This window comes from Aquarana catesbeiana, linkage group LG03 (assembly GCF_042186555.1).
Source record: "Aquarana catesbeiana isolate 2022-GZ linkage group LG03, ASM4218655v1, whole genome shotgun sequence".
Lineage (NCBI taxonomy): Eukaryota > Metazoa > Chordata > Amphibia > Anura > Ranidae > Aquarana > Aquarana catesbeiana.
This window is the reverse complement of record NC_133326.1, coordinates 743,410,900-743,438,272: the sequence shown is the minus strand read 5'-3', so window position 1 is coordinate 743,438,272 and position 27,373 is coordinate 743,410,900. Positions and strand designations below refer to the sequence as shown.

Here is a 27,373-nt window from a genome sequence, read left to right as displayed (position 1 = left end):
ATTGTACACACAGCACCCCATATTATACACACAGCACCCCATATTGTACACACAGCCCCCCATATTATACACACAACACCCCATATTGTACACACAGCACCCCATATTGTACACACAGCTCCCCATATTGTACACACAGCCCCCCATATTGTACACACAGCCCCCCATATTGTACACACAGCACCCCATATTGTACACACAGCCCCCCATATTGTACACACAGCCCCCCATATTGTACACACAGCACCCCATATTGTGCACACAGCCCCCCATATTGTACACACAGCACCTCATATTGTACACACAGCCCCCCATATTGTACACACAGCACCTCATATTGTACACACAGCACTCCATATTATACACACAGCACCCCATATTGTACACACAGCACCCCATATTGTACACACAGCACCCTGTATTGTACACACAGCACCCCATATTGTACACACAGCACCCCATATTGTACACACAGCACCCCATATTGTACACACAGCACCCCGTATTGTACACACAGCACCCCATATTGTACACACAGCACCCCGTATTGTACACACAGCACCCCATATTGTACACACAGCCCCCCATATTGTACACACAGCACCCCATATTGTACACACAGCACCCCATATTGTACACACAGCACCCCGTATTGTACACACAGCACCCCATATTGTACACACAGCTCCCCATATTGTACACACAGCACCCCGTATTGTACACACAGCACCCCATATTGTACACACAGCCCCCCATATTGTACACACAGCTCCCCATATTGTACACACAGCACCTCATATTGTACACACAACACCCCATATTGTACACACAGCACCCCGTATTGTACACACAGCACCCCATATTGTACACACAGCCCCCCATATTGTACACACAGCACCCCATATTGTACACACTGCACCCCATATTGTACACACAGCACCCCATATTGTACACACTGCACCCCATATTGTACACACAGCACCCCATATTGTACACACAGCACCCCATATTGTACACACAGCACCTCATATTGTACACACAGTACCCCATATTGTACTCACAGCACCCCATATTGTACACACAGCACCCCATATTGTACACACAGCACCTCATATTGTACACACAGCCCCCCATATTGTACACACAGCCCCCCATATTGTACACAGCACTCCATATTGTACACACAGCCCCCCATATTGCACACACAGCACCCCATATTATACACACAGCACCCCATATTGTACACACGGCCCCCCATATTGTACACACAGCACCCCATATTGTACACACAGCACCCCATATTGTACACACAGCACCTCATATTGTACACACAGCACCCCATATTGTACACACAGCACCTCATATTGTACACACAGCCCCCCATATTGTACACACAGCACCCCATATTATACACACAGCACCCCATATTGTACACACAGCCCCCCATATTGTACACACAGCCCCCCATATTGTGCACACAGCACCTCATATTGTACACACATCACCCCATATTGTACACACAGCACCCCATATTGTACACACAGCCCCCCATATTGTACACACAGCCCCCCATATTATACACACAGCCCCCCATATTGTACACACAGCACCCCATATTGTACACACAACACCCCATATTGACAGAAAAACACAGAATTGTTGACATTTTTGCAGATTTATTAAAAAAGAAAAACTGAAATATCACATGGTCCTAGGTATTCAGACCCTTTGCTCAGTATTTAGTAGAAGCCCCTTTTGATCTAATACAGCCATGAGTCTTTTTGGGAAAGATGCAACAAGTTTTTTACACCTGGATTTGGGGATCCTCGGCCATTCCTCCTTGCAGATCCTCTCCAGTTCTGTCAGGGGGGATGGTAAACGTTGGTGGACGGACATTTTTAGGTCTCTCCAGAAATGCTCAATTGGGTTTAAGTCAGGGCTCTGGCTGGGCCATTCAAGAACAGTCACGGAGTTGTTGTGAAGCCACTCCTTCGTTATTTTAGCTGTGTGCTTAGGGTCATTGTCTTGTTGGAAGGTAAACCTTCGGCCCATTCGGAGGTCCTGAGCACTCTGGAGAAGGTTTTCTTCCAGGATATCCCTGTACTTGGGAATAAGAAAGTGCCAGGTTTTCTCCACACATACCACTTAGAATTAAGGCCAAAAAGTTCTATCTTGGTCTCATCAGACCAGAGAATCTTATTTCTCACCATCTTGGAGTCCTTCAGGTGTTTTTTAGCAAACTCCATGCAGGCTTTCATGTGTCTTGCACTGAGGAGAGGCTTCCGTCGGGCCACTCTGCCATAAAGCCCCGACTGGTGGAGGGCTGCAGTGATGGTTGACTTTCTACAACTTTCTCCCATCTCCCGACTGCATCTCTGGAGCTCAACCACAGTGATCTTTGGGCTCTTCTTTACCTCTCTCACCAAGTCTCTTCTCCTCCGATAGCTCAGTTTGGCCAGACGGCCAAATCTAGGAAAGGTTCTGGTCGTCCCAAATGTCTTCCATTTAAGGATTATGGAGGCCACTGTGCACTTAGGAACCTTAAGTGCAGCAGAATTTTTTTGTAACCTTGGCCGGATCTGTGCCTTGCCACAATTCTGTCTCTGTGGTCTTCAGACAGTTCCTTTGACCTCATGATTCTCATTTGCTCTGACATGCACTGTGAGCTGTAAGGTCTTATATAGACAGGTGTGTGGCTTTCCTAATCAAGTCCAATCAGTATAATTAAACACAGATGGACTCAAATGAAGGTGTAGAACCATATCAAGGATGATCAGAAGAAATGGACAGCACCTGAGTTATATATATGAGTGTCACAGCAAAGGGTCTGAATACTTAGGACCATGGGATATTTCAGTTTTTCTTTTTGAATAAATCTGCAAAAATATCAACAATTCTGTGTTTTTCTGTCAATATGGGGTGCTGTGTGTACAATATGGGGTGCTGTGTGTACAATATGGGGTGCTGTGTGTACAATATGGGGTGCTGTGTGTACAATATGAGGTGCTGTGTGTACAATATGGGGGGCTGTGTGTACAATATGGTGGGCTGTGTGTATAATATGGGGAGCTGTGTGTACAATATGGGGGGCTGTGTGTACAATATGGGGAGCTGTGTGTACAATATGGGGTGTTGTGTGTACAATATGGGGTGCTGTGTGTGTACAATATGGGGTGCTGTGTGTATAATATGGGGTGCTGTGTGTACAATATGGGGTGCTGTGTGTACAATATGGGGTGCTGTGTGTACAATATGGGGTGCTGTGTGTGTACAATATGGGGGGCTGTGTGTACAATATGGGGTGCTGTGTGTGTACAATATGGGGGGCTGTGTGTACAATATGGGGTGCTGTGTGTGTATAATATGGGGTGCTGTGTGTACAATATGGGGTGCTGTGTGTACAATATGGGGGGCTGTGTGTACAATATGGGGTGCTGTGTGTACAATATGAGGTGCTGTGTGTACAATATGGGGGGCTGTGTGTACAATATGAGGTACTGTGTGTACAATATGGGGTGCTGTGTGTACAATATGAGGTGATGTGTGTACAATATGAGGTGCTGTGTGTACAATATGGGGTACTGTGTGTACAATATGGGGTGCTGTGTGTACAATATGGGGTGCTGTGTGTACAATATGAGGTGCTGTGTGTACAATATGGGGTGCTGTGTGTACAATATGAGGTGCTGTGTGTACAATATGAGGTGCTGTGTGTATAATATGGGGTGCTGTGTGTACAATATGGGGTGCTGTGTGTACAATATGGGGTGCTGTGTGTACAATATGGGGGGCTGTGTGTACAATATGGGGTGCTGTGTGTACAATATGGGGTGCTGTGTGTACATTAATGAGGAAAAAAATGAACTTAAATGATTTTAGCAAATGGCTGCAATATAACAAAGAGTGAAAAATTTAAGGGGGTCTGAATAGTTTCCGTCCCCACTGTATATATACATATATATACAGTGTTCTATATATATATATATATATATATATATATATATATATATATATATAGTATATAGTTCTATAGTTTTCCTGTGTTTGATGTGCGTTTGGAACACAGCTCAAACACAGGTCAGTGAAATATCATGGTCTTCATTTGACTAGTATTTATCATTTTGGAGGATGAGTTTGACCTGCTTTGGATGCATCATGTCTATTTTTTTAAAATTCTATATTTTATTTTTTCAAACACAGAAAAAGAAAAAAAATACATTTTCATATATATATATATATATATATATATATATATTATATTGTCTCATTTTGTTGTGTACTCTTTGCTCGGTCGTTTGGGGTGTGGCTGTATTCCAATGTTCTATTGTGTCTGTCTGCCTTGGATATTATGAAATGTGTATGTAGAACAGCTCTCACTGCTTATTGAACAGTCTATCCCACCCGGAATGCAAAGGGAGGGGTTTCCCGAGTACCTGTGTTTTAAAAAAAAAAGTTCATGGTGAGCAATCAAACGAGTATTGCCTTGTTTTGTGGTTGTCAGCGGTTGGAATATCTGATATCTATATTCAGACTGGGAGGAAGCGGTATATGACGAAAGCACTCAAGCGGAGTGTGGGACGTTCCATTACAGGCTGTGATAGGTACTCACCAGAATATTAATATTAACAGAATGTAAAGCCCTTCCCAGACATCACCAGACAAATAAATGTCTACATAAATTTATTAATACTCATCATCCACACATAAAGTCCAGTATATTATTATTAATAAAAAAACAACACATTTCCAATAAAAGAGGTAAGGGTGGCTAGCAAAAATCTCCACCCCCAAGGAGTTCAGCTCTGCTCAGAATATTCTCTGATACCCAGAAGGTGCAGCTGAACTGTTGCTGCAATAAAACACATGACAATCCCTCTACTTATTACTGTACTGTGATTGGACACCTGGAGATACTATTGCTCTTCAGGAACTACAAGCTCCAGCATGTCCTGCAGGTGCATTTTAGTATTTTATTAGTAGAATCATCACTGTAATGTAGCAGAGGAGAAGAAGTGATTAGTAGATGAATATGTCAGATGTTCTCCTGTGAGCAGGTCAAGGCATTTTCTTCTCACAGATGTATGAAAAGATCCTGGAACAATGATCATCATTCCAACCATTTGAGTTTTTCAGCTGAGCGCAATCTTCTCCTCCTCCAAGACCATGACCGTACCAATTATCAGGCTGATCACTTTGCCAGAACCTGCAGGAACCAAGAAGAACAGTGACTGGGCCAAGCTCTTTACTGACCAGAACTGATGGCAGGACCTATACAGAAAAGAAGTCTTAAAGAGCTTACTAACCTAAAGAGATCCACCAAGAATAATCCCAAAAAGAAAAACACATCTGATAAATAGTAAGAACATTCTATTTACAGAGCAAAGTCCCAGGGAATTTAATAATTGTTGGGGGGTGGGTCAGTGTCTTACTTTGGAGTAACATCATAAGAAGTCCCGTCCAGCCATTTCCAGGATCCATCCACATCTGTGAGACCGATCCACGTGGTCCGAGATTGTGTAAAGTCATATAGAAACGTCTGTGAAAAGATAAAATATACATAATGATACAGTGTTTATGTCTACTCTTATAGTATAGCTCTGTTCTACAGCGCTGTACAGAGAACATTTTGCCAGTCACATCAGTCTCTGTACCAGAGGAGCTTACACTCTAATGCCCCTCTCCCACAGTCACACACTATTATTATACATGTATATAGCTCTGACATATACCGCAGTGCTGTACAGAGAACACTGAGCCAGTCACATCAGTCTTTGTACCAGAGGAGCTTACACTCTAATGTCTCCTCTCCCACAGTCACACACTATTATTATTATTATACATGTATATAGCTCTGACATATACCGCAGTGCTGTACAGAGATCACTGAGCCAGTCACATCAGTCTCTGTACCAGAGGAGCTTCCCCACCAGGTGGTGCTGTTCTGCAAGGTGCTGCTGGCTCACTCTGCTTTGGTCTCAGATGGGAAAAACATCAAGCCTGGGCCTCTCCTGTATTATGCAGAGTATAACATTTAAGTGCAGGAAGCTTGTTGTATGCAGAGGATAGCTTTACTTTCATGGAGGAAATCTTTATCATGAACAGGAACAAGGAGGATACAAGTACATACACTGAACATAGACAGAACATCCTGTTATTACATTACCACAGAGAATACACATTATAACACTGCAGTGCCACCTGCTGGATAGAAAGGTATAATGCATGCAGTAAATACAGTATTGTCAGTTTCTATAATCAACTTTACATTACATGCTGTTGTTCTTTTCCAACACCCCTTCTCAACAGCATGTGCTTGTGACAGGAGTCACTTTTGGTAGGGGCTTGTGGAATCCAGCTTACCTTGGAGAACTCTGGAATCTCCTTGTTCAGCTACCCCGGCCCCTCCTATGTATAGAGCCACCCTGTGTCTATTAGGGGCACAGGGTGACCGAGAACCCCAGTCTGATCTGCACTAGTCAGACTCACTGTACAACCACACTGGAATATTGTGTGTATATATATATATATATATATATATATATATATATTGTATATTGTGTCATATACTGTTGTAGACTCTTTCGTTTGAGGTGTGTCTGTATTCCATTGTTCTATTGTGTCTGTCTGCTATGGGAGAAAAGTATTATGGGATGTATATGCGGATATGTGGATTAGCTGTGACAAGGGAGGGGGGAATCTAGGACAGTCTACTGATGAGAAGTTTGAATACACCTGTGTGCCTCTTGTTGCCCCGCCTTGTGTCATTATGCAAAGGAGGAGGGATTGTCCCCTGAGTGTATATCTGTGTGTGTCTTTGTTCAAATAAACAGTTCATGTTTCAGCTTTGCAGCCAAACAAGTCCTGCCTAGTTCATGGTTGTAATATGTGGCTCTAATATCTATATTCAGACTGGAGGAACCGGTATATGACGGAAGCACTCAAGCGGAGTGTGGGAAGTGATTCCCTGACAATGCTTTGTCAAATTATATTCAGCTTCTTCTGGAAATAACTCTGACATTCCTTAAACAAAGGCTTGGTGAGTGCAATTGGCAGTCATCTCCTCTGATGGGCAGTATTGAGTGTCAATAACACCTTGTTCTTGATTGTCACAGTAGGTGATACTTAGTCGCTGTGTTTGGTCCTGGGATTGACCCTTTCTGATTGTGTAAGCTTTATTCATCCCTGGTTGTCTTCAAAAATGGGAATTGGTTTTGACATGTCTATCCCAATGTCCAAAAGAAGTTGACAAATTCATATCGCTTCTTGACAAGTGTGTTCTGCTGCAATGTACTCTGCTTCAGTTGAAGATAGAGCGACAGTTGCTTGCTTTCGACTAGACCAACCTATGGTCCCTTCTCCATACTGGAAGATGAATCCACTTGTGGATTTGTGGTCTGTGCAATCCCCGGCCCAATCAGCATCCACATGTCCAACCAGTTTTAGATTTGATGTTGCTGGTAACCGTAACTTAACATTCATCGATTTATTTGCCTTTGAAATATTCCAGCGTCAGCTCCTGCTTGGGTCTGGTTTCTAAAGCGTTAATAAGAGCAGTATATGTCTCTGGAAGGCTGCAGAGGAGCACGGCAACAATATGGTTATCTCTGATGTTCGCTCCGATGGCGTGTAGCTGCTCTATAATCTCTAGTATAGCATTCACGTGGTCACACATTTGCTGGCCTTTTTCTAGTCTCATCTTATATAGTTTTCTTAACAAAAACAGTTTGCTGTTGAGGCTTGAACGCTCATGCAGTTTCTGTAATGAAGTCCACATACCTTTGGCCGTTTTCTCTGTTCTTATGTGGATAAGCTGATCATCTTCCACTTGTAAGCTTAAATTACAAGCTTTTGCCTTTCTATCTTTCCTATCCCATTGCTCCATCTCTTTGTCTGTGGGTATGTCTACATTCAGCACTTGCCACAAGTCATCCTCGTTCAAAACCATTTTCAGGTTAAACTTCCACAGATGGTAATTGGCATTGTTCAGCTTTGCAATTGCAAACTTCAAATCTGAACCACTTGCCATCTTTCAGCAGATTGTTCACAGTACTCACAGTATTGCAGAATTATTTCCAGTGCCTCTGGGTGTTGCTGGGTTTGCTGCTGCTAGTAGTATCCTTTCCAATGCCTGGATGTGCCTGGGAACCATAACCTATTATGCAGAATATTGCAATTAAGAGCAGGAAGCTTGTTGTATGCAGAGGATAGCTTTACTTTTATGGAGGACATTTTTATCATGAACAGGAACAAAGAGGATACAAGTACATACACAGAACATAGACAGAACATCCTGTTATTACATTACCACAGAGAATACAGATTCTAACACTGCAGTGCCATCTGCAGTGCCGCCATGTTGTTCTTTTCCAACATCGTGCAGGCTTTTCCCCAGTCAGCATGGGCCGTGCTGGGGAAGATGAAAATGGACCAAACATATAGGACGTTCACAGGAAATTCGAGCACCGTGGAATGCCCCATAATGCACTGCGAGATCGCAGTGCATTGCTGTATGATGATTGGCCAAAGCATACACCTGACCTCCATGGTTTGGCCAATCACAGCGCGCTCTGCTGAAAGAGCCATAATTGGCTTAATCATGGCTCAGGGGGCTAAGTCCACGCCCCACATTATATAAGGCTGTGCATACGGTGGCCGTATAGTGTAATGAATGAAGAGAGATTAGGCAGCTTAGTTAGTGGTGTGCAGGCAGTGTATTTGATATATATATATACACACACAGTCTAGTACAGTCCTCAAAAATTCCACTTGCCCGCTCGCATTTTGCGAGTGGATTTTGAGGGCTGGGGAGAAGGACTGCCTTGGAGTGGGGGGTGGCGAGCATCGCCGATCACAGAGGGAAAGAGAGCCGCTGGCTGGATGATCAGAGCAGGGAACATCACAGCTTTCATTTCAATAGCTGTGTGTTCTCCCGCCGTGCGCCGTCACATACATCCCTTCTGATAGACAGATCACCTGTCCAATCCTAGGATGGGTGACGTGTATCAAAGTTACCCAGACAAGGGGAGGGGCTTATGAGAGGGTGCACGGCGGGGGAACACACAGCTATTGAAATGGAAGCTGTGATGTTCCCTGTTGTGATCATTAGGCCGGCGGCTCCCCTCTCTTCCCCTCCACAGGTAGGCTGCATGGTGGGCACAGGCTACATGGTGGGCACAGGCTGCATTGGACATAGGCTGCATGGGACACAGGCTGCATGGTGAGCACAGGCTGCATGGTGGGCACAGGCTGCATTGGACACAGGCTGCATTGGACACAGGTTGCATGGGACACAGGTTGCATTGGACACAGGCTGCATGGTGGCTCAGGCTGCATTGGACACAGGCTGCATGGAACACAGGCTGCATGGGACACAGGCTGCATGGTGGGCACAGGCTGCATTGGACAAAGGCTGTATGGTGGGCACAGGCTGCATAATGGGCACAGGCAGCATTGCACACAGGCTTTATGGTGGGCACAGGCTGCATTGGACAAAGGCTGTATGGTGGGCACAGGCTGCATAATGGGCACAGGCAGCATTGCACACAGGCTTTATGGTGGGCACAGGCTGCATTGGACACAGGCTGCATTGTGGGCACAGGCTACATTGGACACAGGCTGCATTGGATACAGGCTGCATTAGGCACAGGCTGCATGCTGGGCACAGGCTGCATGGGACACAGGCTGCATGGTGGGCACATGCTGCATGGGACACAGGCTACATTGGACACAGGCTGCATGGTGGGCACAGGCTGCATGGTGGGCAAAGGCTGCATTGGACACAGGCTGCATGGTGGACACAGGCTGCTTGGGACACAGGCTGCATGGTGGGCACAGGCTGCATTGGACACAGACTGCATGGTGGGCACAGGCTGCATTGGACACAGGCTGCATGGTGGGCACAGGGTGCATTGGTGGGCACAGGCTGCATTGATGGACACAGCCTGCATTGATGGGCACAGGCTGCACTGGCGGACACAGGCTGCATTGGTGGACACGGGCTGCATTGGTGGACACGGGCTGTATTGGGGGACACAGGCTGCATTGGCGGACACAGGCTGCATTGGCGGACACAAGCTACATTGGTGGACACAAGCTACATTGGCGGACACAAGCTACATTGGTGGACACAAGCTACATTGGCGGACACAAGCTACATTGGTGGACACAAGCTACATTGGCGGACACAGGCTGCATTGGCGGACACAAGCTACATTGGCAGACACAGGCTGTATTGGCGGACACAGGCTGTATTGGTGGACACAGGCTACATTGGCGGACACAGGCTGCATTGGCGGATACAGGCTGGATTTTAAGGGGAACTTTTTTTTTTAAATGGCACGGAGGTCCCCTTCAAAATCTATACCAGACCCTTATCCAAGCATGCAACCTGGCAGGCAGCAGAAAAAGGGGGGGTTGAGAGAGCGTGCCCTTCCTGAACCGTACCAGGCCACATGCCCTCAACATGGGGAGGGTGCTTTGGGGTCCCCCCAAAGCACCTTGTCCCCATGTTGATGGGGACAAGGGCCTCATCCCTACAACCTTTGCCGGTGGTTGTGGTGGTCTGCAGGCGGGGAGCTTATCAGAATATGGAAGCCCCCTTTAACCTCAGATCCCACCCCCTATGTGAATGGGTATCGTGTACATTGTACCCCTACCCATTCACCAAAAAAAGTGACAAAAAAGTAAAAATGACAGGAGACAGTTTTGGTCAATTCCTTTATTTTGAAAAAGTGTCCCGCGATGTCTATCCATCTTCAATCATGGCGCAGACGGTCCCAGAAAAAAACAAAATAGAAAAACTCTGCCTCCATGGGAGGCGTCCCGCCGAGTGCCATCTTTTTGCTTTGACAGCTCTTATATAGTCAAGGGCGGGGCCAATCAGTGATGTAAATGGGTGACTCCGCCCCCTCTTGTATCACATGATGTCAGAAGGGGCGGGGTCACTCAGCTACATCGGTGGATAGCTCCGCCCTTGGCTACATAAGAGCTGTCAAAGCAAAAAGACGGCAGTCGGTGGTACGCCTCCCATGGAGGCGGAGTTTTTCAGTTTTTTTTCTCTGGACCATCGAACGCTGTGATTAATGATGGATAGACATCACGGGACGCCTTTTTATTTTTTTTAAATAAAGGAATTGTCCAAAACTGTCTCCTGTAATTTTTACTTTTTTCACACCTTTTTGTGAAATGGAAGGGGTACATTCTACCCCACCCATTCACATAGGGGAGCAGGATCTGGGGGCCCCCTTGTTAAATGGGGCTTCCAGATTCCTATAAACCCCCTGCACCAGACACCCACAACCACCAGGCAGGGGTTGTGGGGATGAGACTCTTCCCCCCATCAACAACATGGTGACAAGGTGCTTTGGGGGGACCTTATTCCCCCCTTTTCCTACGGCCTGCCAGGTTGCGTGCTTGGATAAGGATCTGGTATGGATTTTGTGGGGGACATCACCAGGTGGCCCCATCCTTGGCTATATAACAACTGTCACCGCAAAAAGACTGCAGTCTCCCATAGAGGCAGAGTTTTTCTGTTTTTTTTTTTCTAGACCATCAGTGCCGCGCTTGAAGATGGATGAACATACTCATTCACATAAGGGGGCTTCCAGATTCCGATAAGCCCCCCGCCTGCAGAACCCCACAACCACCAGGAAAGGGTTGTGGGGATGAGGCCCTTGTCCCCATCAACATGGGGACAAGGTGCTTTGGGGTGACCCCAAAGCACCCTCCCCATGTTGAGGGCATGTGCCCTGGTATGGTTCAGGAGCGGGGCACTTGCTCGTCCCCCCATCCTGACCTGTCAGGTTGCATACTTGGATAAGGGCCTGGTATGGATTTTGGGGGGACCCCACGCCATTTTTTTGCAATGTTGGCGTGGGGTTCCCCTTAATATCCATACCAGACCCAAAGGGCCTGGTAATGGACTGGGGGGAACCCATGCCATTTTTTTCAATGATTTTTTATGTATATTGCTGAGCCCCGACAATTCATTACAGCCACAAGCAATTTTAAATGACATTTTTTCCTTTAGAAATGTAATTTGGGACTGTTATGAACATGGGAAAAATGTGTCACTTTACAGGCAGACTAAGGAGACCCCCCAGGCACGATATTTAAAGGAATATTTCACTTTTATTGTTTCACTTTAAGCATTATTAAACCCTTTCATGACTAAGCCTATTTCTGACATTTGGTGTTCACAAGCTAAAATCTGTATTTTTTGCTAGAAAATTATTTAGAACCCCCAAACATTATGTATTTTTTTTAGCAGATAATCTAGAGAATAAAATGGTGATTGTTGCAATATTTTATGTCACATGGTATTTGTGCAGCGGTCTTTTAAAAAGGATGTTACACCGAGTAAATAGATACCAAATATGTCACACTTTAAAATTGTGCGCACTTACCAGGTTAGAGATACAGAGGAGGTCTAGTGCTAGAATTATTGCTCTTGTATGATCGCGGCGATACCTCACATGTGTGATTTGAACACCTTTACATATGCGGCCGCGACTTCCGCATGCATTTTCTTTGCTGCACAAGCTCGCGGGGACAGGAGCACTTTAAAAATTCTTTAATTTTTTTTGTAATTTCATTTATTTTAATTTTTTTACATTGTGTTTTTTTTTGTTTGATCACTTTTATTGCTGTCACAAGAAATGTAAACATCCCTTGTGACAGTAATAGGTGGTGACAGGTACTCTTTATGGAGGGATCGGGGGTCTAAAAGACCCCAAATCCCTCCTTTGCACTTCAAAGTATTCAAATCGCCAAAAACGACGATTCTGAATACTGTATATTTTTTAAAAACCGGCGACATTGACACTGGAGTAAACAGGAAGTGATGTTTCCGGCTTCGTGTCAGTCTCTCGCTAGCCGCCGGAAGTGGCGGATTGATGATCGGGACTCCCGGTGGGACGGAAGCCTGATAAGAGCGGCGGAAGGCGACGGGAGGGGGGATGTCCCCTCCCACTCCTCCAGGATAACAACTGAGCAGCTTTTAGCTGCATCGGTTGTTATCCCTGGATAGCCGATCGCCCGCTCTAAAAAATGGTACCGGGATGATGCCTGCAGCTGCGGGCATCATCCCGGTATAACCCCCGAAAGCCAAGGCCGCATATCGGCGTACGCTCGGCAGCAAGGAGATAAAATCACTGATCCTGAAAAAACGTCTGTTTTTAAAACTTCTTTCTGCATTGAGATTCCAACAGATGAAGGAACGTGCCTGTGTGAGTACCACCCTTAGGGTGGATGCCAGAGCAAAGGCGACAGTATGGATGGGGGGTAAGGAAGTGGCTTCACATGGTGGCCCCAGTACTACCCCTGTCTCAGGATCTGTGGTGTCTAAGTATCTGCCCCCTCCCTCCCCAGCAGCCTAGGGCAGTATATAGACAGGCTAGGGAAGTATAGGGGCAGGTTAGGGTAGTATAGGAACAGGCTCAGACAGTGTATAGACAGGATAGGGCAGTATAGGGGCAGGCTAGGGCAGTATAGGGGCAGGCTATTGCAGTATATAGACAGGCTAGGGCAGTATAGGGGCAGACTAGGGCATTATGGGACTGGCTAGGGCAGTATGGGGCAGGCTAGGGCAGTATATAGACAGGCTAGGGCAGTATGGGGCAGGCTAGGGTAGTATAGGGACAGGCTAGGGCAGTATATAGACAGGCTAGGGCAGTATAGGGGCAGGCTAGGGCGGTATATAGACAGGCTAGAGCAGTATAGGGGCAGACTAGGGCAGTATGGGGCAGGCTAGGGCAGTTTAGGGACAGGCTAGGGCAGTATATAGACAGGCTAGGGCAGTATAGGGGCAGGCTAGGGCAGTATGGGGGCAGGCTAGGGAAGTATAGGGGCAGGCTAGGGCAGTATAGGAACAGGCTGGGGCAGTATATAGACAGGCTAGGGCAGTATAGGGGCAGGCTAGGGCAGTATATAGACAGGCTAGGGCAGTATAGGGGCAGGCTAGGGCAGTATATAGACAGGCTAGAGCAGTATAGGGGCAGGCTAGGGCAGTATGGGACAGGCTAGGGCAGTATAGGGGCAGGCTAGGGCAGTATAGGGGCAGGCTAGGGCAGTATAGGGGCAGGCTAGGGCAGTATATAGACAGGCTAGGGAAGTATAGGGGCAGGCTAGGGCAGTATATAGACAGGCTAGAGCAGTATAGGGGCAGGCTAGGGTAGTATAGGGGCAGGCTAGGGTAGTATAGGGGCAGGCTAGGGCAGTATATAGACAGGCTAGGGAATTATAGGGGCAGGTTAGGGTAGTATAGGGACAGGCTCAGACAGTATATAGACAGGATAGGGCAGTATAGGGGAAGGCTAGGGCAGTATATAGACAGGCTAGAGCAGTATAGGGGCAGGCTAGGGTAGTATAGGGGCAGGCTAGGGTAGTATAGGGGCAGGCTAGGGCAGTATATAGACAGGCTAGGGAATTATAGGGGCAGGTTAGGGTAGTATAGGGACAGGCTCAGACAGTATATAGACAGACTAGAGCAGTATAGGGGCAGGCTAGGGTAGTATAGGGACAGACTGAGACAGTATATAGACAGGATAGGGCAGTATAGGGGAAGGCTAGGGTATTATATAGACAGGCTAGGGAAGTATATGGACAGTGGTGTTCATGTGGTTGGTACATTGGTGCACTTCACTTCACCTTTTAGCCCTCCCTCATTCCATCCCATGGGAGGGGCCATGGCTCCCAAGTTCTAGGTGTGTCTGTAGAGTAAAAGTACCGGTAATTAAGCCATTTCAAGCTAGACTCTGAAGAAGAAGGCCAGTTCTTTGAAACGAGCCTGAGCAGGACCCCCCACTCCCAGGTTCGGTGATTCGAGCAACCAATGAGAGATAGCCACACATGTGGTCTGACAAGTGCGTTTTTAACTTTTGTTTGTGAGTAGACATCCTCATGATTTTATTCATATCTTTTAATAAATCTGTTGGATAATGCACTAGGCCAGTGCGCCCTCTTTTCTTTTTCTATCCTCCCAGCACTGTCAGGACGACCCCAGTCCTAGAGGGCAGCAAGGCATCTATGAGATTATCCATGATTTCACCAGGCACCTATGACACTACACAGTCAGCTGACTCTAGCGCAGAGTGTGTTGCTCCTTACAAGATGCCGATGCCAAGGTTGCCAGCTGGAAGGACTGGAAACTCTCTTACAGGGAAAGAATTGACCTGATTAAAACTTACCTGATCCGGTATTTCTGTATGTCAGCTTTGTCTGTGTATTGTCAGTGTCTCTCTATGTGAAGATCTACAATTGTTTCTTCCAGCTGTTATGGGGGAACAAACTGAACCACATTAAGAGGTCTGTAACCTACCTCCTCAGGGGTATGGGTGGCCTAGGTCAACACGGTGGTATTTGTTTCTCTGATGTTTTTGAAACATAATTTTGCTAACATGCTGGCAGAGGAACCGCCTGGGTGGGCTGATATTTTTCAGTCCTGGCCTTTTCTGCAAAGCTGGGAGAATATTGGGCCAGTAAAAAGCCTGAGGGTTCCGACATGGTGAGCTCCCGGCTTATGTTGCCCCGTGCCTGAAGATGCTTCAGAAGTGGTGAGTGATGGCAGAGGAATTTGTTTTTTTTTTAAACAAGTTTAATTACTACATAAACAGTGGTTATATTACAGAATGTTAGAGCTTGTTATATTCAAATTGATACAAACAAAACACCTGCATGATATTACAATTGTTGGAGTTACCATTTTCAGAAAAATAAGGTGTACATCATCAGAGGTGCTCGCTGTATGCTCCAATACTTGACAGGACGTGCAGTTGTCAGGAATTCTAACAAACTGGACAGCCATTTGTTTTCTGCGTTACACAGGAGCAATCAGGAGAAAACAGGAAACAGCCAAGCACTCTGCACTGCAACACGCCACCTTAACAGCTAACCAGCATTACTCAACTGCTACACAACTGTGCCTAGTGCACAAAATATACACAAGAGAAAAGATTAGAGCTGTGGTCAAATAAAAACATTCCCTTGCAAACATTGTTACATCAGCATTTGATACAAAATACAATAGCTTTCAGGCATTACCTATCAAAATGCATTTACATACAGGAAACATTTGAAAATGAATTAAATGATTACTGATTACTTTATGTCCAAGCACAGGCATTTACAGTTCAGTAAAACTGTCAGTACCATCTAGCAACCCCCACTGGAGTTGAAAGATACTCTTTATTAAACAAGTTCTTTTTTTTAAAGCAAAACAATGAACTTTATTAATCAAGTTACAAGGAATTTGAATAACAAAATGGCACATATAAAGTCTGCCAGACAAGGCGCAAGTTAAATTGATAAAACTTAAACGAAAAATACAAATAACCACAGGGCTGCTGAGATACTGAGTGATCATCCTAGACGTATCCAGCATGTTGCATTCTTTCAGCTGACACGTAAACTAAGAGGATACTGCTCCTTCTTCTTCAGGAGACTTTGGAGGTGATGGGGACCGGGACCTGGATCTGGATTTTGATTTCAATTTGGAGGTCTTTGGTGGAGGAGAAACCTTTGATCTAGACCTGGAGCGAGAGTGAGATCTGGACACAGAGGAGGACCTCCAAACAGAACAGGGTTTAGAACTAGAGCGACATCTGGTGCGCAAACGAGACTTTGATCGGCTATAACGTGACCGGCTGCGTGACCTGGATCGGCTCTAGCTTCTGGATCTGCTATAACGTTGTCTTCTTAGGCTCCTGCTCCGGTGCCCGTAGTCCCCGTACCTTCTGGGCGGGGGTCCCCAGCGTCCATGGAGAGAATCTGGAGGTCGACCATACCTCGCCATCTGCACCCGGAGCTCCCGGCCGTCCAGCACGGCCCCGTCCATGGCGTCCATTGCATCCTCGGCGTCCCTCTTGTCGTGGAAGCGCACGAAAGCGAAGCCTCAGCTCTCCTTGGTGTAGCGGTCTCGGGGGATATACACATCGCCTACACGGCCGTACTTCTCGAACACTCGTCTCAGGGTCTCCGGGGTGGTCCTGTAAGTCAGGTTGTCTACTTTAAGGGACATCATATCTTCAACGTCCAGCGGAGGCCGCCCGTAACTCATAGAAGCTAGGCTGCCGGGATACGGCACGGTGGCTGAGGCTCGGGAGCGCCGCAAAGAAACAGCGTTCTGCCTTGTGCGGACTTCACTCAAATATGATGGCAGAGGAAATTAAGTCTCTTCCTAGGAAGGACCTGGAGAGGAGGGTTGTTGAATCTGACTTTAGCGAGCCATTGGCCTTGAGGGATTGCCCAGGTCCTGTTATGAGGGAGGGTCTGCGTTTGACTAATCTGAATAAAGTTTTGGGATTTGGCCTGGTCCCCGTTCGATGGCAGACGTGTGAAGGGCAACTTGAAGCAACCGTAGTTGTCTAAGAGTGGAATGTGGTGGGGTGGAGGAGACAATGGACCACTTCTTGCTTCAGTGCCCCTTCAAAATAAAAGTCTATTAGCTTGTGGGTGGGGCTCTGGGTTTCCCTTTCCTTTCCCGCTTGAGTTATGCAGAGTGGTCATACGGTTCTTATGAGATGAATCGGGATTTTGAGACATTTTTCCTAGTTAGCTTAGTAGTCTGTTTCTTCACGTAGAATGCACAGTGTCAGGTATCCACTCGGTAAAAAGTCCTTCCTGTCGAGGGGGTGGTGCACAACATTCTGGGTGAGGTTGGGAAAAGTGATGAGCCGAATACCCCCCAGTTCAGTTCGCACCAGAACCTGCGAACGGACCGAAAATTTGCACGAACGCTCGAAATCAAAAGTGCTAATTTTAAAATCTAATTTGCATGGTATTGTCCTAAAAAGGGTTTGGGGACCCGGGTCCTGCCCCAGGGGACATGTATCAATGCAAAAAAAAGTTTTAAAAATGGCCGTTTTTCGGGAGCAATGATTTTAATGATGCTTAAAGTGAAATATTCCTTTAAATATCGTACCTGGGGGGTGTCTATAGTATGCCTGTAAAGTGGCTCATGTTTCCCGTGCTTAGAACAGTCCCTGCACAAAATGACATTTTTAAAGGAAAAAAAGTCATTTAAAACTGCTTGCGGCTTTAATGTAATGTCTGGTCCCGGCAATATGGATGAAAATCAATGAGACAAATGGCATGGGTACCCCCCAGTCTATTACCAGGCCCTTTGGGTCTTGAATGGATATTAAGGGGAACCCCGCACCCATATTAAAAAAAGAAAAGGCGTTGGGCCCCCAGGCCCTATATACTCTGAACAGCAGTATACAGGTGGTGCAAACAAGACAGGGACTGTAGGTTTGTTGTTAAGTAGAATCTGTTTGTATATTGGAACTGGTACATTTTGTAAGTGTAACTCCAGCCAAAAAATCTATTTTAAAGCTTTTTGGAAAACATAGGGAAGGGTTATCACCCCTGTGACATTTGTTTTGCTGTCTGTGCTCCTCTTCAGAAGATTTCACCTCACTTTCTGTCCCAATGACAAATGTTTTTTGAAAATTTGGGTTTTTTAGTGAAACAAGGATTGGTGATAAAGCATCAGTGGAGAAGAGACACGTTTTTTCCCATATCAACTCTTACAGGAGAGAATTTCCCTTCCTAGGGGTAGATTTCATCTCACTTCCTGTTGTCATCTTCCGTTTGCAAGTAGGAGTCGTTTGTAAGTTGGATGTTTGAAAGTAGGGTCCTGCCCTATATACTCAGCAGAAATTTGGGCCTTAGGTGTTGTTGTGGCCACAACACTGTAAGCCCTCACAGGGCCCTGCTGTGAAATATTAGATCAAGAATTGTAATTACATGCCATTGTTGAACAGGGGCAGAAAAATTGGGCCTTAGGCACTGGTGCCACAACACTGCAACCCCTCACAGATACTCTAGTTGGAACGCAGGAATGAGCCCTGCTGCAAAGTGTTGCATCAAAAATTGTAATTACACACCCCTGTTAAACAGGGGCTGAAAAATTGGGCCTTAGCCACTGGTGGCGGCGCCGAGAACTAAAAATATTCTTACAAGATATCAGCGTGATCACTGAGGAGGAAGAGGATAGTCACTCAGCATAACAGGATGGTCACTCAGCATCAGCATAGGCAGTCTTGAAGGGATCTGACATTTAAAAAAAAATTATTCGGTTACATCAGCATCAGGTGCTTGGTATCTGGTGGTGATCCAAGACTGATTCATTTTTATGAAGGTCAGTCGATCGACCGAGTCGGTGGACAGGCGCACCCTGTGATCGGTTATAAAGCCTCCAGCAGCACTGAATGTGTGTTCCGATAGAACACTGGATGCAGGACAGGCCAGTAGCTCAATTGCATACTGTGCAAGCTCTGGCCAGTGATCCATCCTCAAGACCCAGTAACCCAGAGGATTTTCAGTGGGAAAGGTGTCCAAGTCAGATCTTGCCCCTAGGTATTCCTGCACCATGTAAAACAGACGCTGGCGATGGTTGGTGGAACCGATCGTACCTTGGGGCTGCGGAATAAAAAATTGTCTGAACGCATCGGTCAGACGGCCACCTTCTCCACCGCTGCTTCTTTGACTGACCGAAGCCTCAGCAACACGTTGTCCAGGAACAGGAGTTTGTAACCTCCCAGTCTCTGGGAACACAGACCTTTCTGCAAGGCCTCCCGAAGATGTTTCATCCTCTGCTCCCTCTGCGATGGCAAGATAAGGTCCACAACCTTACCCTTGTATTGTGGATCAAGGAGGTTTGCCAGCCAGTAACAATCCCTCTCCTTGATACCACGAATACGAGGATCCTTCCGCAGGCTTTGCAGGATCAGGGAGGCCATGCAGCATAGGTTTGCTGAGGTATTCGGTCCGGAGTCCTCTGGGTCACTAAGGACGACCTGATCCGCAGCCACCTCCTCCCAGCCACGTACAAGTCCATGTGTTTCTTGGGATGGAAATGATCCCTTAAAGACTGCTGCTGATGCTGAGTGCCAGGCTCCACCTCCATACTGACACAATCTTCCTCCTCCTCCTCCTCCTCCTCTTCATCCTCTTCCTGTGTGATCGGCGGGCACGCAGGAACACTGTCTGGATAAAAGGAGCCTTGAGAGCAAAAGAAGTCCTCCTCTTCCTGCCTCTGTTCTGCCTCAAGTGCCCTGTCCATTATTTCACGCAGCGTGTGCTCCAACAGGTGGACAAGGGGGACAGTGTCACTGATGCATGCACTGTCACTACTCACCATCCTCGTGGCCTCCTCAAATGGTGACAGGACAGTGCATACATCCCAGATCATGGCCCACTGGCGTGGGGAAAAAAAACAAGCTCCCCTGACCCTGTCCTGGTGCCATAGTCGCACAGGTACTCATTGATGGTCCTCTGCTGCGTGTGCAGCCGCTGCAGCATGGCCAACGTTGAGTACCACCTGGTGGGCATGTCACAGATTAGGCGGTTCTTGGGCAGGTTAAATTCCTTTTGCAGGTCAGCCAGCCGAGCACTGGCATTATATGACCGGCAGAAATGCACACAGACTTTCCTGGCCTGCCTCAGGACATCCTGTAAGCCCGGGTACCTGCCCAAGAACCGCTGCACCACCAAGTTAAGGACGTGAGACAAACAGGGCACATGGGTCATTTGTCCCTGTCGGAGGGCAGAGAGGAGGTTGGTGCCATTGTCGCAAACCACCATTCCTGGCTTAAGCTGGCGTGGCGTCAACCACCTCTGAACCTGCCCCTGCAGAGCTGACAGAATCTCTGCCCCAGTGTGACTCCTGTCCCCCAAGCACACCAGCTCAAGCACCGCATGGCATCTTTTAGCCTGCGTACTTGCGTAGCCTCTTGAACGCCTACGGAGCACCGCTGGTTCTGAGGACAAAGCACAGGAAGAGGCCATGGGGGAAGAAGAAGACGAGGGAGTGGAGGAGAGAGGTGTTTCAGAATCACCAGTAGTAGCATTTTGGAGGTGTGGTGGCGGAACAACCTCCAACACTACTGCACCTTGTCCTGCATCCTTCCCAGCTGCCAGAAGAGTCACCCAATGCGCCATGAAACTTAGGTAACGTCCCTGTCCATGCCTGCTGGACCACGAGTCAGTTGTAATATGCACCTTACCGCTGACCGCCCCGTCCAGCGAGGCCAAGACATTGCCTTCCACATGCCGGTAGAGAGCCGGAATTGCCTTCCGTGAGAAAAAGTGGCGTTTGGGAACCTGCCACTAAGGAACCGCACATTCCACAAACTCACGGAAGGGGGCAGAGTTTACCAAATTCTTGGGCACCCCCTCTGTCTGGGCTCACATTACTGCCTTCCTCTAGCTGAGTACCATTATCGGAGCCTTCAAAATGCTAGGCATCCTCCTGGAGCATGTACCCAACACTGTGGTCAAACAGTTTGGGGGACTCCTCAGGAAGACATGGTGGGGCCAGGGAAGGAGTGACTGATTCCATTGAAGAGGCCGGGTTGGCAGCTGCTTTGCCAGACAAAGTACCCTGAGCATGGGTGAGAGAGGATGAGGAGGATGAGGACGGCTTGGTCATCCACTCGACCAAGTTTTCCGCATGTTGTGGCTCAACACGGCCAGCTGTCGAAAAAAAGGCCAAGCGTGTCCCACGGCCACGTGCTGATGAGGATGCATCGTGTCCACGACCAGCACTGTTGCCTCTAGACACAGAGCCTGCTTGCCCTCTTTTATTGGCTTGTGACTGTCTGCCTCTTCTTGTTGGCCTTCCAAACATACTAATGGCCTGCAGTGAGCTGCACAAAACTGGGATGTATATATATACCGATTATACTGCAGCTAGCACAATCAACTGCCTGCCTGTAGTATTATTAGTATGCGAACACCTGCACTTCTCTTCAGGTAGCTTTACTGTAGGTGCAACTGTGCAGGGTACACAGTACACTAACTGTAAAATATTTCTAGAGCCTGCCTGTGCTATCAATAGGATCAGAAGAAGCACACAAGCACCTGGCTTCAGGTAGCTATACTGTAGGTGAAACTGTGCAGGGTTACACAGTACACTAACTGGAAATACTGTAAAAACCTGCCTGTCATTATATTAGGAAGACAATAACAGGAACGGATCTAGCTAAACTGAATACAGTGTATATATATATATATATATATATATATATATATATATATATATATACAACACCTGGGATGCGCATATATATATATATATATATATATATATACACAATACACTGTAAGTGCAGCTAAGTGACTCGCCTGCCTACTCTATCTAACTTAAATCAAATGACACTGTCTCTCTGTCTATCTAGCTCTCTCAACGCCGGAAAACACACACTACACAGGGCTGATGTGCAGGCTGCCTTATATAGTGTGGGGCGTGTACTGAATCCCCTGAGCCATAATTGGCCAAAGCCTCCATGGCTTTGGCCAATTACGGCTCTCTGTACACACTGCGCTGCAATGCAAAGCCAGCAATGCACTGCGATGCCGCAGTGAATTATGGGCCGTGACGCGCCACTCAAATTTGGCGTGAACGGCCCATATCGTTCGCAATTCGACGAACGGACGAACCGGTGATGTTCGAGTCGAACATGGGTTCGACTCAAACACGAAGCTCATCCATAGTTGGGAAGATTTGGGGTTTTGAGAAGGACAGGTGGTGGCCGGTGGCCTGGACAAAGGCGTGGAGAAATGTCAGGTCTCCGTAGCTGCTGTCTGTCAGTCTCTGGGTGTGCGGCTCTCTTTCTGTTCTTTCACATCCCCTAGATTTTTATACAAGATTGGATTTTTGAAAAAAGGCTGCATGCATGTGAAATGTTTTCTTAGCCTGAGGGGGTGTTTAGGTGGAGGTTATGGCTTTGTTCAGGTTGGTATATTTAGTTTTCTTTATGTTTTTGCTATGCTGATGTAAGCTATTTTTGCTTAAATATTTTTATTTATTTTGTATATATGTAAATATGTTTTTAATATGTTTGTAAGATTTTTAATAAACAAAAATGTTCAATCTAATGTCCCCTCCTCCACAGTCACACACTATTATTATTATACATTTATATAGCTCTGACATATACCGCAGTGCTGTACAGAGAACACCAAGCCAGTTACAACATTCTATAGATGTGTGCACACAGAGAACATCTACAGTAAATCTAAATCAAATCCTTCCTTGGAGATATGGCACACCCAAGGGTCATTTTTGGGAGGAGATACAGGCAGGCCATATGGGGCTTATGAAATACTCACATTTTCTTCCTCGCCATTAATGACCACCAAATGAGCCTTCTTCGTCTCGCAGTCTTTTTTCGCACTCTCCCATGACCGCCCACGCTGGGAAAAATAATAGCAGCTGAGCCCAAAGTGTCTCCAGCCAAACTCACACAATGGATCAGCAGAGCCTAAAGAAAAGGAAAAGACAACCATGTAGTAATTTGGTAATTACACTGACAGCCACACATACCTCCTCCACCTAGAATGAATAATTGTTTGCAGAGACTCAGAAACCAGATAAGCCTTGTGTGCCATTTGGAGACAGCTTTACCAACTTACACCAACTGCTCCCAAAAACTTGTTGTCATGGACCTCCGTACTCAAAGTGAGTCTGTCCGCCGTCTACGCTTCCTTTGGTACCAACACGATCCAAGGTCCCTTAGCCCACCCAGTCACCTTTTGGGACAGCAGTGTAGGGTGGAAAACTTCAGACTCTTTATTCAAACACATGTACAGAGAGGTAACACTCAGGGGGTAATCCCCCTTCTTTGCATAATGAGACAGGGCGGGGTAAACTTTACCTCCTCCAGTAGCACGACACACAGGTATTCAAACATTTCAAGAGTAGACCATCTTTGGGAGGGGCTGCTGGAGAAATCTGCCTCCCCTCTTTCAGCTAATCCACATACACATATACATCCCATAATAGGTTGCTCCCGAGGCAGACAGAAACAATAGAACAATTGGATACAGCCACACCTCAAACAATCTAGCAGTCTGAAAGGTGAAATTATTTATCTTCCTATTTTCTTGAGGGATATTGTTCAGAAATATTAATGTCTCAAGTGAAAGAGCCCCCTTCATTCTTTCAGCACAAACCACACATATAAGACCCTGGATAACAGGGGTAAAGACAAATTCTGAGTCCGGTGTGGTTGTGCGGTGAGTCGGGTTAGGCAGACCCAACTGGGGTTCTCGTCGCCCTGTGCCCCTAATAGACACAGGGTGACATACATATAGGAGGGGTCGGGGGAGCTGGACAAGGAGTTTCCAGAGCTCTCTAATGTAAGCTGGGTTCCACAAGCCCCCTGCCCAAAGTGACTCCCATCACACTCGTTCACCCAACAATCCCCACAACTCATCAACACCCCATCAATCCACTACTCCCAGCAGCTTCTCAGCCCCCCTGTCCATCCAATAATCCCAACAACCCATCAGCACTCCATCCACCCAACACATCAAATAATTCACTGGCACCCCATCTATCTACCAGTCCTATAAACCAGTCAGCACTTTGTACATCCAAAATTCCTGGCAACCCATCAGTACTCCGTGCAGCCAACACTCCCAACAACTCATCAACACCCCATCCATCCAACTCTTCAGGCAACCCATCAGTACTCCATCCACACAGCACTTCTTTTAATACACCAGTACCCCAACAATACCAAAAACCCTTCAGAACCTGGTCCACTAAACATGCTGAACAACCCATCAGCACTCCATGCACCAAACACTTCCAGCAACCCATAAGCACCCCATCTATTCAAACACTTCAGACAACCCATTTACACCCTTTCCACTAAATATTCCCAAAAATTCTTTAGTATCCTTTCAGCCAACATTCACATTATACCATCAACACCCTTTTCACCCAACACACTTGACAACCCATCTTCGCCCTATCCACCCAATACCCCAACGCTTCCAATAAGCCATCAGCACCCCATCTATTCAACACTTCAAACAACCCATCCATATCCCTTCCACCAAACATTCTTAAAAACCCTTTAGTACCCTCCAACCCAACATTTTTTTATAATACCATCGATACCCTATTCAACAAAAACCCTCAGCAACCAATCAGCACTCTGCATACCCAACACTTCCAAAAACCCATCAGCACCCCATTTATTCAACACTTCAAACAACCGATCCATATCCCTTCCACCAAACATTTACAAAAGCCCTTAAGGACCCTTGCATCCAACATTACCGTCCTACCATCAACACCCTATTCACCCAACATCCTCAACAACCAATCAGCTTTCTGTACACCCAATACTTCCAGCAATTACCCCTCACTAACTATCACAGAAAATGAATAATAAGCCAGTCTAAAGAGAAATATGTCAGTGACTAGAGGACTGAAATAAACTCCCAAAGAGTAACCTATTACCCATTACTTCATAGAGTCACTACAGACTGGCCCTATGCCTGGAAATGTTACCAAACTCCAAAGACACATCTGAAGGCTGTACATACTCTGCACCCATATCAGGGGCCCCCAGTGTATACGACTAATTATAGATAAAGAACCAATCAGAGCGTAGTGTGTTTTGGGAATTGAAAGTTTGGTGAGTAAATGTTCTGATTCCTGAAATAAATAAACTTACTGTTCCCTTTCCGGATCTCCTCTGTCAGCCTCGCCACTGCTCCCAGAATCCTCTGGATGTCATTGGAAATAGAACCTGTAATATAAAGAATGTCATTTCAGTCTGCTATGTACATGCTCCTCAGACCTCTCTATAGAATGGTACACATACTGTACATAGAGACTTTCATTTTCTGCAGAATAACATTTCCCTGGTAGTTTTGGGTGCACCAATTCCACCACCACTGAAAGTTTACAAAAACTAATTTTTATGCCTAAAAATTCCTTAATCTTACCCTTAACCCCTGTAATTAAAAATGTAAACCTTCCCCCAAGCTCTAATCTTGATATAAATAGTGTGGGAGTTCTGTGCCCTGGCCACGGTGTGAAAAGAATTAATGACCCAGGATTCTTATCTAGGCAGGTTGAGGGGCTCCAGGGAACTTTTTATCATTCAGAGGAAACTGACGTTCCAGTTTCCTCATCAGTAGATAAAAGTTGGTTTGGGACCTGGAGCCTTTCTTAGAGGTCTAGGTGGGATGAAATCTCCAATCCTGGGTCCATGCTTTAAGAACCACCAGCACACTAATTGGTCAGGTGTGTGCTGGGCTTTAGGAGAGACCTGACTATGGTTCTGGGCAAACAGGAAGTCGTTGCCCAGGATTTCAGAGGGCTCCACCCTGGCAGACAGGAGGTCTTTGCCTGGGAGTCTGGAGGGCTCCACCCTGGCAGACAGGAGGTAGTTGCCCAGGAGTCCAGAGGGCTCCACCCCAGCAGACAGGAGGTCATTGCCCAGGAATCTGGAGGGCTCCACTCCGGCAGACAGGGGGTCATTGCCCAGGAGTTCAGAGGGCTCAACCCCGGAAGACAGGAGGTCGTTGCACAGGAGTCCAGAGGGCTCCACCCTGGCAGACAGGAGGTCATTGCCCAGGAGTCTGGAGGGCTCCACCCCGGCAGACAGGAGGTCATTGCCCAGAAGTCAGGAGGGCTCCACCCCGGCAGACAGGAGGTTGTTTCCCAGAAGTCAGGAGGGATCCACTTTGGCGAGAGGCAGTGCTGAAGGTGTAAGCTAGGAAGTTGAATGTCTTGGTTTTTTTTTGTTTTTTTTATGAAAGTGCAAGGCTTAATACTTCTGCAAGGGAAACTCATGTTTTGTGTTTTTGTGGAGCATTCTTTTAATAAAATTGGGCAAGATAAGGGCCTTAAAAAAGAAAAGCGAATGGCTATGTCCTTCAAAAAAGTCTCGACTTAGGACCTTCACCTTTGATGCACTTCACCCACGAAGCTTTATCACTGGGACAACTGCTTCTGCCTTCCCTTCCACAAATGAATCAAACTTCTGGACCATCTAACTATATTCGCCAACATTCTGCTGTCTCCAATCAGAAAAGCGTAGCCCTCTGTACTGAGAAATCCAAGCAAAGCCCAAAAGTACCCAAACACACCCATATTCCAGAAAACCACTCCCAGTCCCATGTAATTCCCACCCCTTTTAGAGTCCAAAGTTGGGTCAATCGTTGTAGATTTTCATAATAATGACCTACAGCCCCCCAAATACATATGTCATATCTCATCTTGGAGCGTATGATTACCTGTTACATCATCAGATAATATTCGGTTCACAGATGCCTCCATCCCACTTATTTTGGTAATTAAACTGGCGGCTGTGAAGAAAGGAAAACCATGATAAACATTTACTGTATATTCATTCACCAACTGTGCTAAACACTTGGGAAGAGGGGAATTGCTCAGGGTTCGGTTTGAGCCGGGTTCTGCCTTTGGAAGTTCAGGTGCCAAACCCAAATCTTATTGAAATCAATGGAAGCCGAATCAAATGGGGGACAAAATACACAGCAGACATAGGAGACAAGGAAGCTGGCAATGGAAATGCTGGCAATTTAAACTATATCATTTTTTTATTGT

At 46.5% G+C, this 27,373-nt stretch overlaps 1 protein-coding gene and 1 pseudogene across 4 annotated transcripts in view; both read right to left on the bottom strand.

Moving 5' to 3' along the window:
* Positions 1–4,663: 4,663 nt before the first annotated feature.
* The window catches only part of LOC141133879 (asialoglycoprotein receptor 1-like), a 45,269-nt gene continuing 22,559 nt past the window's right edge, over positions 4,664–27,373 (bottom strand). For 3 of the 4 annotated variants that reach the window (XM_073623475.1, XM_073623478.1, XM_073623476.1), the window contains 6 exons: positions 27,043–27,114; positions 25,473–25,547; positions 23,113–23,264; positions 8,055–8,152; positions 5,430–5,536; positions 4,664–5,203 (listed from right to left, as the gene is read on the bottom strand). In XM_073623475.1, coding sequence (XP_073479576.1) covers positions 5,130–5,203; positions 5,430–5,536; positions 8,055–8,152; positions 23,113–23,264; positions 25,473–25,547; positions 27,043–27,114 — 578 coding nt within the window. In that variant the 3' untranslated portion in view covers positions 4,664–5,129. The remainder of the gene's footprint in view (positions 5,204–5,429; positions 5,537–8,054; positions 8,153–23,112; positions 23,265–25,472; positions 25,548–27,042; positions 27,115–27,373) is intronic. The other variant, XM_073623477.1, reaches the window with a different exon arrangement.
* On the bottom strand, positions 16,341–17,140 carry LOC141134956 (serine/arginine-rich splicing factor 2 pseudogene; annotated as a pseudogene).